We start from the raw sequence: 15000 nt of genomic DNA on the forward strand, positions 1-15000 counted from the left end.
CAGAGCAGCAGGAAAGGGAGGAAGAAAACGCTCAAGTAGTACTTCACCATGTTATACCACCAGCATCAGCACCAGCACCAACAGCACCAAAAAGGCACGAGGCATGGTGCCGGTTCAATGCGAGGCACTTCTGCTTGCGTCACCTCCTCTCCGCTACCACCAGCCCCTCCTTAAGTGTGCCCATTACGAACATACATAGTCATATGTGAGAGAGGCAGGATAAGGAAAACGGAGCGGAGAATGAAAAAAATAGAAGAACGAGCGAGGGCGAAAGACGCCCATAATTCGCATAGCGTACAATTTATGCGAAGGAATTTTTCACTTCCGTGACCGTTCCTGATCCTTTCCCCTATCCGACTCGACAGCCGGTCACGGTCCCGGTCCCGGTTTGAGAGGCAAACGACGTGAAGGAGCGATCCAACGAAAAACGGCTTATTCAGCCGTATTGCGCCGTACCGGTTCCTGCTCGGTTCCAGCAGGTGAGTAGTGATGTTTGGTGCTTGGAAAAATCTTCAGCCCCACCCCCCTTACCACCTTTGCTCCCCTTCCCCGCCGCTTGATCCACGCCGTTTCTTCTACCCAGCATAAGCAGGGGAAACGTTTTGCTACAAAAGGCCGCTAAACGGCAAATTGAATGGCAAACTTTCCATTTTGTGAGAGGTTTGATGATGGAAATTTTGCCGCCCCTTTACCGAGCCTAGGCCACCCGTCGGGCCAGTCAGTTCCTTTGAAGAGTTCAATGAAAGCGCGCGGTAAACTTCGCGGCGCAAGCAACGAAACTTGTATCGAACGCTCGGGCCGGCGGTGAGTAAGCTAGCTATGCCAAGAGGGGAGGAAAATACGGATATTAAAGAAAATACAAGTTCAAAGCTACTCCTTGGCGTGGTGTTGCGTTCTGAGAGTGCACGGTCGGGCCATGTGCGGATATGCCACCTGCTTACATTGTATGTAGGAATGAAAAAAGCCTCTTATTTGTGGCTTTCGGTAGCGTTGATTGTAAGGCTGTGTTTTAACCGCGGTGTGAGTTTTAACGAGAAAACTTTCACGTTCACTACTATACTTTCCTTTTCTTTTTTGGGGGTTGACGAGAGTTTTGTTCTTTGCGAAAATTGAATTGCCATCAAGCGAATCGAGCCTTTGAGCTTTAGGCTTGGAAAGATTTGGAGATCCCCAAATAAAATGTATTTTTGAGCATTTCTTTATAAACTTAAAAAACAAATAAATGCAGGGGAAAGTTTTTGTTAGTACAATCTATTTTGCTTGCTATTTTAAAATTTTTGCAAAGGAATTTATTAATATTTGAATAATTGATTCCAATTTATTTATTTGTGATGAATTCTACCGAATTGATATCTAACTCACGTGCTCATATTCGAACAACACTTAAATGCTAATGAATTTTTGGATTTGTTCAATGCCGGTTAAGGAGCTCCACAGCTACGCAAACATGGTGGAAGTGAATGTTAATTCTCACGTTTTGAATTTTATGCTGGATTGTAAGAACTATGCTTCACGCCGCGGCCATGTGAAAGTGTTCACCATTCATGTATTTCAGGTGTTTCAAGGGTCTTTGTTTACTTCTGTTAGATTCTTTCGAGCATGATTGAAATGTAAATGGTTTTAAAACTCACAGATAACAACTGTGTACATCAATGGACATATAAAATTGTGTTAAATAATGCCAGAAATACCCATTTTCCACACCATTGGCATGCTAATGCGAGCAACGCAGGTGAAATGTGTACTTAATAACACATACTTATGTATGCTACAACAACAAGAAAAAACGGAAATGATAATGATGCCACCGAAAATACCAAACGACCCGCCAGATATGTTGAGGGCCCCGCATCATAACGCCATAAACTATTACACTACCGTAATGCCGCTAATAAACGAGCGATGCGTTTATGGCGGCACTCAAACACCTGTGCCGTTCGTTTGTTAACAAATTTACGACAGGATAACAAAAGCAAAAACCAAGGACACTCTCTTCCTCTCTCTTTTTCTCTCTCTGTCGACATCCGAAAAACCCAAACAATGCGGCTTCGTCCTCCGGTGCAAGATCACCACGGGCGCTGTTTAATGATGAAAGTTTACTACCCGAAAGTAACATGTGCGATCGGCGACAGATTGCGGGAGCTGCCCGTGACATTATTTGACATTAGCTGGCGTCCTTCCGGTTCCTTTCGGCAAGGAGGAGCCAGTCTGGCTGGTTGATGTTCAAACAGCGCGTTATTACTTTTCCCTTTTTGGCCCTTCATTCAATGGAGCTTAGGAATTCATGATCCGTTACCTTTGGTCTCTCTGCTCGCTCTCTCTCTCTCTCTCTCTTGGCCAGTCATCAAACTGATCGAAGCAAAAAAAAAACCAATCAGTCCGGAGGTTTCGGTTTCCCATCGATCGTATCGTTCACCAGACGCTGGCCAGCATCGGAGCAAGGGCTTCGAACCATGGACACACCTTGGCATAACGCGAAAGGTCGCCCAAAAACTTTATCACCTACACACTGGTGCGTGTGTGTGTGTGTGTGTGTGTGTGTGTGTGTGTGTGTGTGTGTGTGTGTGTGTGTGAAAGGTGAGGGTTTTGTCGTAAAAACAAAACGTCACCTCAATTTACGGCCCGAGTGATAATTGAATGTGAATCCGACACAGCTGCTGCCTCCCCCATTCCATCCCATAGGTCCCATTTGGTGCGCAGTCCGAGGGCAAAACCCAGATCGGGGTCCAACACTTCGATACTCCGCGCTGTACCGTTGCTTTTAGCTGATTAATCCTGAACTTTTGACATTCGCATCCAGCATTTCGGCGATGCTGGTGAGGATGGGGAGAACTCACAGTTAATCACAAACGGTTGTCACATCGATTCACTGTCGCGATCCGCCATTTTGTTCGACCGAGAGAAAAATGGGGGCGGGGAAGAGAGCGCCCAATATAAGCGGGAGAGGATTGCATCATTTATTTTGCAGAATAAATCACCAGCTATTAGGTTATTGAATGTTAACCGACATTTTTTTCTTCTTTTGTCAATAATGGAAGGACCACCAGGAGGAATCGTTTATGTTTTGTCGAACAGAACATCGAACATCAAGGTACAGAAGCTCTTTCTCTCTACGCACAAACATGCACACACACTGCGTAGCTTTAGCGACATGGCTGTATATTCGATTTCCTGATTTAATCTTCTTCCAATACCAGGAGGCCGGAGAAGGGCCGGATTCTACATCGAGCGCCTCTAACCAATCGATAAGTTATGTCTTCTGCCTACAATATGCCTTTGTACGGGAAAACGTGAGGGCGAAAATAACGCGAAAAGCTCTGTTGCTCTGCTTGCTTTCCCCATGTGTCTGCTCACGTTTTGCACGAGTCACATCGAGACGTATCCTGGGCACCTTAAGTACCGTCTTTCACCGTGGCATTCGTTCGACAAAACGTACCGCACGCACGGACTGATTGGAACAGTGAGACGAGATGTTTCATTTCTTCTTCTGTTCCCCGGCATCTTCACCCGGATTCCGAACATTTGGGCGACAGGATGTGTGATGTTTTGTTTTTGGGAATGTTTGTCTTTCTGCTGCGAGTGCGGCGTTTGCTACGCCAGACGTGGCGTAACCATTAACCAGGACTGGGAGTCTGGGCCAAGGGTTTGAGGGGGATGGCTTGGTTGCCCGGGATGAATGCCATGTCACGCACCGCTTACCTCCATTGCTACGCGTGGCGCTAATGATGTGTTTCTGCGTTTGTATTTTTCTTGAAAAATAAACTCAATTAAACTCTACAACACCATCGAAGGCAAGTTAGCACCATTGCTCTCTGCTAAATGGGAAGGTAGTGAGTGAGCAAAATCTTTTACTCACTGATGATAAAGTAAGAGAAGCTGGCACTGTCCGAACACGACATCCAGACATCCACGAATGGTAGCACTTTGCTAAAGTTACGGTTATAGTCTTGCGAGAGAGGCGTACACCATATGGAACGGTATTGGTCGGTTGTTTTGTCCAGACCATAGCTGCTGCTGAATATTGATGAACATTATTTATGGGTTTCAGATTATACGATCGGTGAATCAGTAATAAAACGGCTTCTTGTTGTGACCATCATCGTTGTGGGAGTGTTTTTTGTGGAAAGAAACAAAATGAGAAAATCGAAGGCAATTGAGGGAAGGGTGCAGGAAAAATCGTTTCGCATTTGAACTTTGCTTATCGCTTTTTCCATGGAAATGCTACATTCCAATAATTCCCTTCAAAGTCGATCGGTCAGAATTGGCGGACACAATAACGGTGCATCGGGGTCTTCGTTCGGCATTTCTGCTCGGCAATTGCAATGGAAAACGCCAACGCGACGGTTCCGGAATCCATCCATCCGATCGATTGATAACCGTTCGATATGTAAAGGACGGAAGAAAGTTTCCGAAGAGTTCAAAGAATCGATTCCCGTCGTATCCCGTGGTCGATTCATCATCGACATCGATGTCTGCTGCGGAAGGACAGGAAATTAGAATCTGAACATTTGCTGCCTTCTTATGCGCGGCCGGGTAGGTGGGCGAGCGGCCGGGTGTGTGCGAGTGCGCTCTTTCTTAAACTGTGGCACAACTTTAACAGCATGCTCGGTGTGGTTTATAACATACAACGAGCGGACTGCCGCAGGCACACAAAGGTCCTTTGCCAACCAGCAACCAAGCGGAGGTAGGGAACAAGATTGAACAAGAATAAATAAGCGACCAAACTTGCTCCTGGGTTTCGCTCCTCCTGCAGCTGACGCCACTGTGTGCACAGTGTGCACTGGTGGTGCATCTTACGATCCCTTGGAGTCCGTTTGAGGTTCTTGGTTTTCTGTGCGGTCAGTAGTTTGGGTGAGTTCTGTGGATGCTGTTCTCTATCAGTATGCTAACCAGTTGCTAACCTTTCTTTTGGAATGGAAGTATGTTGAGAGATATTAATCATAAACACAAATTCAATAGGCAGGTGTGCTCTAGTATTTTCGATAATATGTAAATCAATAGCAATAAATTGTTGCAGGTAGCCACAATGTTAATTTTTTATACATAAATGAAAGCGTTGCAATAGTTATAAAAGAGAGGTTCTCTAAAACTGAAACCCTTTCTTTCCGAGCTTGTTAATCGTATTTAAGACCGAATGCTCCACTTTTCAATGGCAATGGTTAGTTGAAACAATAAAATTGAAATGAATACAGGGGAAAATACTCGTTACAAAGCTCCTGCCGTGCTGGTCAGGCTAGTACGCACCATCCATTGCGGTTTGATGACCAGCTGCACCACTTGGAAAGCTCTCGCGAACCACCATTGTTCTGGTGATCATTGGACGTTACCATACGAACGTATCCTTCCAGCGAAAAACCCAATTCGCGATGAAAGAAGAGGAGAAAGAACGGGCGGAACCGGAGAAAGGCAAGGAGAGAGAGAGTTACAATGACCATTTGCACCCGCAACACTAGCGGGCGCACCGTCCTCGGTATGGTGGTTTTCGGACCGAAAATGCATCGTTGCTTCCGGGAAAGTGTATTATTTGGACTCTCGCATCTGCGGCCGTTGACGGCGAAAGTTCTCGGCGTGCCTCTGGTGCCTGCGTGGTGGTGGTGGTGGTGGCGAGTCCTAGCTCGTATGATGTAGTAGTGTTGCGTAAAACTACTCCCATTTCTCATGCCGGCACGGACGTGCATGGTGGGCTGGATGCGGGTTTTAATTAAATTTAATTCTGCAATTTGTGTCAGTTTTATTGTTTGCATTGTTTGGCACCGAGCGGAGCGTAGCGTATGGGAAGCAGCGCGCCTCTTGCTATAACATATGGTTTTTCTTTGGAATGCTCTGTCATATTTCATAAGCTGCGCATCCGCCCTTAACATTTGCACACTGTGACTTAATTAACAAAAGGGCAACGGGATGACACTAAAGTGGCACACTATTGTTCCGGTCTCATGTGTGCGTGGGTAGTCGCGATTGGATGCACCGGATCGTTCGTTATTTCAATCCTTTTTGCGTCCGTTATTTCAATTAGCTGCATGTTTGATATTAAATATACTAAAATCACCAAAATATTGCTTTTTTTGTACAACCATTATTACACAATACCGATACTGGTAAAAGTCTTTTTTCAACCCAGAGTTATTATTGCATGTATGGTAGAGAAGCTCCAAAGTCTGTTTCATATCGAAATTGAAATGATTTAAATATGAAACAGTGAATGATTATGATCATAAAAAAAAACAAACCCCAGTGATTGCGTTCTCAATTGAAACTCTCCACATTGCCGAACAAAAGACCAGAAACAACGCATCGCAGAGTAAGTGTCGATGTGCGATCGTAGCGATAAGAGACACGAGTGTCTGTGCACTGGCCAAATAAATGCTCATTTTCCGGTGTCCGCAGCACATAAAGCACAGAGCAAGGACGCGCGCGCACAGACACACACACAGCGAGCAAATACAAAGGACAAGCCGACAAACGACCGTCGACCACAACCGCCGCTTTGCCCGGGAATCGAGAGGAAAACAACGGTACCAACCATTGTACAGCCCCCAGTGGACCGTGCATCATCGTAATGTTGGTGATCATCGTCACTCTCTCGTCGTTACCACACATGATGATGAGGTTGCTGTTGCTGCCGTACTTGTGACGTTCACTTTCTCGGACTCTAGGACTCTAGGAGGTGGCACGAGGACCATACGTCAGTGTCCGAATTGTTGGTGCAAAAACACCGAAGCAAAAAGAAGAAGCGAAAGCGGAAATATGGCAGAGAGTTTGCTGATGTTTTTACATGATAAAAGCAATCGTGCCAGCAATTGTTCGGTGGAACTGATAGCAAATAAATGACATCGAATACCATCGTCACACACTATCTTTTTTTTGGGGGTTTTTTGGATTCCATTTTGGGACCACTTTCAATAGCTCTTGCGGTAGCGACATGTTTTCTGCAGTCGAACGCGAACGCGCGGCGTTCGTTTAAAGCTTTATGCAGTTCATTGGCGATGACGAGATCGAGCTTAAAATGCACATAATACTCTCTCCCATGCGATGCTCCGTGATTAAACACACTGTGAAATCACTTTAATTAAGCGACCATCCCAACCCAAAGCAAAAGTTACACACATCCTAGCAGAGCACAGGAACAGAAAAAAGGTGCGGCTGGTGCGCGGTGCAGTTGCAGCCGTCCATCAAGCGTGAAAGTTTTGGTGTTTTTTCCGAGGACCAACTTTTCGGGAGGATGTTAGAGCCCGGCCAGCGTCCGTCCGCGAAGCAAGCAGCCGCACCAGCAATAGTGAGCTTGTCAACCGAGCAACCGTCCATAAAACCGCGATGCAACCTGGCCAACACGAGGACCATTTTTACCCAAATTAAACCCCCGCTTGTGTAAGTATTAATTTGGCAAATGAAGGCAAATTGAATTTACAAAATTGAAAGACGACCCCGACAGTGCACAGTGCCCGGGAGTCCGAAGGAGTAGCGGCGTAAGGCGAAGGAGTAGCGCAACGGTTCAACCGGAATTATCCAATTTATGTTGTGCCAGAGTTTTGCCAGAAAATGTCTTGTCACTCGTCCGTCGTCCCAATGTATGTCTCGTCCGTTTGTCTGCTTGTGAGCGTACGTGGTTTTTGGGTTGGTTGGTGGTTGGTGTGGTAAGGGGCGGGTACTGGAAAAGAAGACAACATGTCGTAGGCTGCGTGAGAGTGAGATGTGTGTGCGTGTGTGTGAGAACAGTGACGCCACCACGCGTCACGCACGTCTTCGGTGCGCTAGAGCGTTGGATGTGAGATCCCCTATGAGGAGGCGAAGGAGGTGTGGATCGCTTGGTGGTGGTGGTGGTGAAGGAGGAATCTCGGATCAGAACCATTTTCAAGAAGATACATGGTGCCCGATGGGAGTCGAGGCCGCCTTCTGGCGAATGTCCTTGGTGTATAACAAGGATCTTGTTGGAGGCGGGCGTCGGTTGCGGCGAGCAACTTTTTCACAAATTGGATTTGCCGACGAGCGCCAGCCAACCGAACCGAAGGCCCTTCTCACGCGGCGGAATATACAATTCACACGACTTTCCACGATTTACGTCAAATCTTCAGCCGTTGTTCTGCCCGGGGTGCCCGGTTTCACGGCGGTTCGGAGGCGGTGGTGATGGCGGCGTATCATTTTCATAAAGGTGCCGTATACACGGACGTGTGCGCTCATCGCGAGTTCTGTTCGGTAGGTTGCGGATGAATGAAAAGGCTACCCGTTTTCCTGCGACGTCCGCAATTGGCCTTCTATTTTAGCTTTTTAACCCACGACCACCACGCGAAGATACATTACCTATCGTATGGCCCTGACGCCATATGTGAAGCGGAGTTGCTGGTGTTGGTGGAAAGAACGGGAATGAATTCGCTGTGGATAGAGAAAGCATTGTGCAATTCAACTGAATCCATACGGACATATGACTTCTCTTTTCCATTCCTTCAAATCATGCTGTTTTACTGATGACCAATATTGATTTGCTTTTTTCTCAACAACTGAGATATTCTATGAAACCCACAGCTTCCGTCACCAGATACCAGGTATCATCACTTGCTGTGGTTAGGATGTTGGTCATTTGGCATTTCTTTGTACGATGGTCCATACACCATGATTTATCGCATGACACAATTGTGGTTGAGGGTCCTTAAGCTGTTTAAATAACGTTGGCTTGTTTGTGTTGTGCTTTTTTGATTTCTGCCGACCCAGTGTATTGAAATTAGCGTGTAATTCCTCCAATTGTGGACACATTTGGGCGATTCTGCTGAGCAAGAAAATCATCGAGGTGCTCGAAATGTAATTTCATTTAAACGCCCATTTTCTGAATGACAAAAATGTTAACGTGATATTTAAATTTTTATCTCTCCATTATTTAATTTACGAAATAGCAAACCTGAGACGAATGAAATTGAATTGGGCAAAACAATTTGCCATCAAGATGTGAGTTGCAATCAATATCTTGACCCAAGTTGAAGATTTGTTAAGAAAATGGTTTATCTTCTCAATTTTTTGTACCATTTGTACCATAGTTTGTGCAGTATTTGAAAGACATTAATACAACAAATATCTGCACTGAATAATGCTTATGAATTGATGACTTTCTATGTGTCTATATAGACTTTATCCAGTTACTATTAGGCCCCTATCAATTTGTTCCAGATAATCTTCAAGGATCAAGATTACAAATCGAGACTTTTAGTTGTTATTTTCTACTTTAACAGTAAGTTGTTAAACACTAGTAGATAAAACACTACTAACACCCCAGCGCCCTATTCACAAATTCGATCTCTTAAAATGGTTTTCAACGGATTTTATGCTATACTGTGAGCAGATATAGCCAATCAATCCATTTTCTGATCTTTAATCCAAACAATGATCTTCTTTCTGAAGTATAAAAATGCATTATTGCGCTGGTATGTTAACTTTTTGATACAGATTTTGATTTAAAAGAAACTATATAAAACGAACGAAATAAAAGTTTTGCCCAAAGCATCTAAGAATTCCTGATTGTTTACATCGATTAATAGGGATTTTATCAACATGTTTCTACTGGGCTCATAGATTACAGCCGTGATTTTCGAAAAGCGTGTCCACTTTCTGCACTTGTTGGTTTAATGAGAGTTCCTGCGTGGTTTGGGAAAAATTACAACAAAACGAAGAAAAGCACACCTAAAGTAATACTTTTCTACGTCCTAGGAGGCCCGCGCAAACCTGGCCCCCTGAAGTGACCGCTATTGTCCATCAGCATAAAAATAAATAATCGAATATTGTGAGATTTGTTTCCAATTGCTGATCATAAATAGAAAACAGGTGTTCGGAAGAAGCTACATATATCCCGACAAAAGCACATCAAATGCCTGGAATCTGGAAAGGTTGCGAGGAAACTCACTTATGCGCTTATGTTGCGCCCAAGATACAAACATCAAAATGGCACTTCTTACAAGAAGGTGTGCGAAGCGAATGTAACTCACTTCTACGTCGTATCGAACGTACGAAGATGTGAAGAAAGAATATTTTCAAGTGTTTGTTCGCACAGTCAATGTTCGAATGCTCTCAAGCTCCGAACACTCGACTGGCCACTGTTTCTGTCGCAAACGATTTCGATTTCCACGCCCATGGGGGGAAGGGGATTTCAAGCTTCGGATTTATGGTTCAACACCGACGAGAGGCTGGTTGGAAATCTCTTCAGCTAATCACGCTGTGTACACCTCAATTTCCTCCAGGGCGGCGTAAGGCGAAAAATTCTCCCATCCAACCAACCAACCAACTAGCCGGGCACCAGCCAAAAACCCCGGCAAACAACACAAATCAACATCCTCGACCTCCCCACCCACCACGCCGGGGGGTCTTCGTGGCTTCATGGCCGAGTGCGAAAGCGCACGACATGACGGCGACAACCCCGGGGAAGAGACACGACAATGACGGCATCACGCAGTTATCGCTGTGTCGAGCGCGCTACGTGTGATTGTGCGTTACACCACGAACACCGACCAACCGACGAAGGACGCCTCAGGTGATACGCATCCCACCGCAACGCAACGCAACACACCGCACCGCACTCCACAGGGAAGGTGAATGGCAAAAGTAAATAATTCAAGATTGTGAATGACATGCACCTTTTCTTGCGCTTAACAGGTCCTTCTAGGAACCGACCTACGACGGCAACGACCGAACACTGGCAGACCGTCTGATCCTTTGGCTCCCGATCACTGCACGAGGAGCAGCAGTTGCTGGAACCGTAGTAGGCCATACAATAAAATGAAACCACAACCGAACACCAAACACGTCACCGCAGTGCCAAACGCACCGAAGCAACGGTTTTGCGGCCGGGTTTGGTCTGGCCTGTGATGGACACCACCCGGCAGGCTGGCTGGGAAAGCATAACAGACAAATAAACACTAGTTTTTGCCCGCCGCCCGGCCTGCCACGACGTGCCACGTACGTACGGTAAGTCAACGGCAGCATCGAGCATCTTGCGGTGCGGCGCGGTGCGGTGCGAGTGTCAGTTCCGGTACCTTGTCCCAGGGACTCGTGACACTTGGCACGTCGGTGGTTTCCCCACCACCAACAGGAGCCACGAGACAGCTGCCTGGTGAGTCGCAAACCAGTACGGCACTTGTCACGCCGAAAAGTTAAGCCCCGGTGGTCTGGCCTGGTCTGGCCTGTGCTGGCCCGGCCCCGGGTGTACGCGCAATGCTTTTGTCGGCAACAATGGCAATAATAAACCTGTCACTTTATTTGCCCAAAACGGACCAACTACCTGGGCCTTGACTTCTCGGCGTCTTTCAGGCTTCAGGGTCCGTTGGTTGTCACATTTCGGGGCCGCAGCCAAGACGAGCTTCGCTAATATTGTTGTGTGTGTGTGTGTCTGTGGCCTCTCCGTTGTGGCCATCCACCCCCGGGGTGGGGTGCCTGACGACGACGATGGTGAATGACTCCGTCTGACGTTCATTCGGTATTCGGTTCGCAATCTCGACTCCTCGACTGACCTCGCCGAGCGTCAGGGACTCGCCGAGCGCGACAACCGGACTCGAGTGGAGGAAGAATTTATTACTTACATGGTTCGAGCAGAAGACCAATCGTAACGAGTGATACGACGACTTTCCATCGGGGCAACATCGTTCTCCCGCCCTCCCGGGGTTCCCGGTAGCCCCCCGGACAATACGGATTTCCTGCAAGAAGAGACGGAGGAAGAGAGAACACAAGAAAGTAAAGGATTAGTGTAAGTTGTGTTTGGTAGTGGGGGGGGTGCGTGGGGGTGTAACCCTTTCCCCCTCCCTTTTTTTGGCATCCCTTATGGGCATCCCAAATCGTTCGTCCGTGTCGCCAGGACCCGGTGACGGTCGTTGGTCCTCATGGGGGGGGGGGGGGACGGGATGACGGGTCTTATATAAGGTTGACGACGACGACGACGACGCATGCGACGACTTGACCACTGTACTCCAATTTCGTATATTGATGTCATATGTGTCAGAACAAGCTGTTTCCTGTGTGGGGTGGTAGGTGGTGGGAGGAACTCGTGCAAAACGTACGACTACCGGACCCTGGTAGGAACACGAACCGGAAGGCCGATTGTCACCGGTGCTGGGGTGGGTGAGGTGGAAGCGATGCGAAGCGAAAGTTTTTCAATATTTAGTCTCATTCCCCGTTCGGGGTAACGCGTGCACATGAGAGCTAAGTCAACACCTGTTTTTTTTTTTGCCAGCCACCAATACAACGGAATGCCTAGGGCTTTTCGAAACATTTTCGACCGTTTCGGGTTGACCAATACTTGAGGACACTTGAGACATTCGGCTTTCCTCTTATTTCGATTAAGGTGCTAGGAATTACCTAAAGGTACCTCGATAGCTACTTTACGTTAAGAACTGTCAAAATGAGTGTTTGAAATACTTATCTGTGTTTTAAGTTCTTTCGGAGGTTCTTTTGTAATACTGTCATTGGAAAGGTTTCTGTTCCGATCGCGTCTATTTCGTTCAAAGGTTGATGATCGACTCTCTTTGTTACATTTTCCTGTTCAACACTCGAACCCCCTCTCCTAGCTAAGACTCTTTAACGATCTTTCTTTTCTCTCTCGCATAATTCAAACAATGAGTTTGAAATAAAGTTGCTACTGTGGCCAGGCACGGTTAAGTGCAAAAAGATACTCTCTTTATGGTGAATTTCTAGGTTGGAAATACGCTATTAAGAATTGTCCAAATGAGCGACACATACGCCTTTCATATAACGGGACATATGGGTTTCGTAGCCAGTCCTGAAGACAAAAGAGTTCTACAACCTCAGAACAGCTTGCAAAGACTCAGGAAGCTGGATTCAATAGCCGTACTGGGGTAAATCCTCATTGATAAGAAGAACAAGAAGAAGAGGTTGCGCCATCTTGACAGAACCTATTTGAGTGTGGCATAACTTCGTCATTTTTCAGTCGATTTGGACAAGTTGGCCAATTTCTGAATCGTCAGTCTATGCCATTTTATAGATTCACGCAAAAAAGCGGGCTGAAATTGTACTACAGAACATGGACAATAATCCTTCAACTGTGAAAACTGTACGTGCTTATGAGTGACCTCTGGTTTGCGGAAATTAACAGCGTCAGCCTTTTTTCTGTGATCCTATTTGAAGATTAAGGTGTAAGTCAGCAAATCGAAGACTATTCCAGAACTTAAAGCTTCTCAGATCGGATTTTGCTGCTTTTACTTCTCAAATGTTGTCAAATACTTGGAAAATGCTAAAACAGGATCGTTTTTTGTTGTGTCGAATCAAGGTGGTCATTTGATCGATATTATATTCTGAATGAATTATCAATAAATGGCATTATATAAGCTAAATAAATCTGGTTCATTGACCAAAATTTATTGACCAAAATCGGTTGTATAGGTTCTCGCCCTGGTGCGTTATCGGTATGTGGTTTTGAGAGTTGCAACACATAGCTACTATCGTGGCCCTTCAACGTAAATAAAATTTCGTAACTCGCCTAATGACAGCCCATGAAAGGTTCTTTACTGTGAAAGTTGCTATCATGGCAATGTACCTTGAATCCGACAAAGTATGCATGCTTTGCTTATCCAACGCTATCAACAATAACGCAAGTTGACGATGTGATTCTTTACTGTGAAAGTTGCTATCATGGCAATGTACCTTGAATCCGACAAAGTATGCATGCTTTGCTTATCCAACGCTATCAACAATAACGCAAGTTGACGATGTGATTGCTTTCCGTTTGATCGTTCACTGAAGGTTGTGAAGTAACCACCACGTACTATCGAAGAAATGAACAGCAAATACTTTAACCTCAAAGTTGAACCAATCAACTGCATGCCGATCCGTGATACAGATTACATTCCAAAACGGCCAGGACTGAACGCGTAAAGGTGAAGTTAGAACTACACTTAAAAAGGCTTCTTTACTGCAAACGAATCACCAGCGCTCGTGTATGTGTGAGTTTAAATGGCATTCGAAGGGGTTCGTCTGGGCTGGATGCTTAGAAGAACATTAAACTACGCTAGCAACCAAGCGATCGGCACTTGAATGCTACCCCGGCCCCGAACTACCCCAAACTAGCCACCAACGGCACCACTCCACTGATCGCATCACCAACAATTCCAACTTTTAACAGCCAACGCAGCCAGCAAAGACCCTCCTAGTCCGGCTAGCAGCCCGCGATCACAATAGAATCGAAAATTGATGAGGGTAAATGAGAGCTTTCATTTGAGGGTGGAGGGCAGGGAATGGATGAAGCGATAAGAGGAAAATGGAGACCGGACCGCACCGAACTCCGACTCCGATTTCCGTTATTTTTTTTCCAAACTAAATCGAGGACGCTGCCGTTGTCGCACATACACAGGCGACGTATTGATGACCATAATACAAGGGGAGGGGAGGTAAAGGCGGTCCGATGCAAGACGAGGGGTTCATAAAAAGGGGTTGTTCAATGGTGGGTGCGTGCGGGTGTTGGAATGAAAACGATCACCTGTACAATGGCAGCCAACCATTCTCGCAACCGCGCTCGTGTGTGTGTGGGTGCGCACGTTGATAAAAAAATACTTTTGACTAGCTCAGTTAAAGGGTACCGCGAGAGAAAGGGTACCGTGCCGTGTTCCCGCGTCAGCCATCGGTTACGCCTTGGTCCTTGGTTTACGCACCCTGCCCTTATGGTCGTAAAACCACCCCACGACCACCACCAACCAATCGATTTGATCGTCCTGTCGGTCACTGCCAACGCGCGTTTAGGCAGAACGTTTTTAATGGCGCAAAACATGCTGCAAAAGGATGCTGGACGGAAAGGACCACACACACACGCGCGCAGGCTATCGAATGGCTCTATCGCAATCGTAAAGTATGCAAATCAATTGATCACGCACCACGCACGATCTCCACTTTTGCTCTATTCCTCTCTCTCTTTTTCTCTCTCTTTCACTCCTCTTAGCTCATGCCAAAAGCCGGCTTTCTACCAAACGAAGTGATTGCTTCTTCAGAGGCGGCGTTCTTATCAAGAACACGGCCACCATGGGC

The 15000-nt window shown here is 46.3% G+C and overlaps 1 protein-coding gene across 5 annotated transcripts in view; it reads right to left on the bottom strand.

The window, feature by feature from the left end:
• The window catches only part of LOC125949228 (cadherin-87A), a 137298-nt gene that overhangs the window by 48887 nt on the left and 73411 nt on the right, over positions 1 to 15000 (bottom strand). For all 5 annotated transcript variants that reach the window (XM_049676046.1, XM_049676047.1, XM_049676048.1 and 2 more), the window contains one exon: positions 11553 to 11666. In XM_049676046.1, coding sequence (XP_049532003.1) covers positions 11553 to 11613 — 61 coding nt within the window. In that variant the 5' untranslated portion in view covers positions 11614 to 11666. The remainder of the gene's footprint in view (positions 1 to 11552; positions 11667 to 15000) is intronic.

Source organism: Anopheles darlingi, chromosome 2 (assembly GCF_943734745.1).
Source record: "Anopheles darlingi chromosome 2, idAnoDarlMG_H_01, whole genome shotgun sequence".
NCBI lineage: Eukaryota > Metazoa > Arthropoda > Insecta > Diptera > Culicidae > Anopheles > Anopheles darlingi.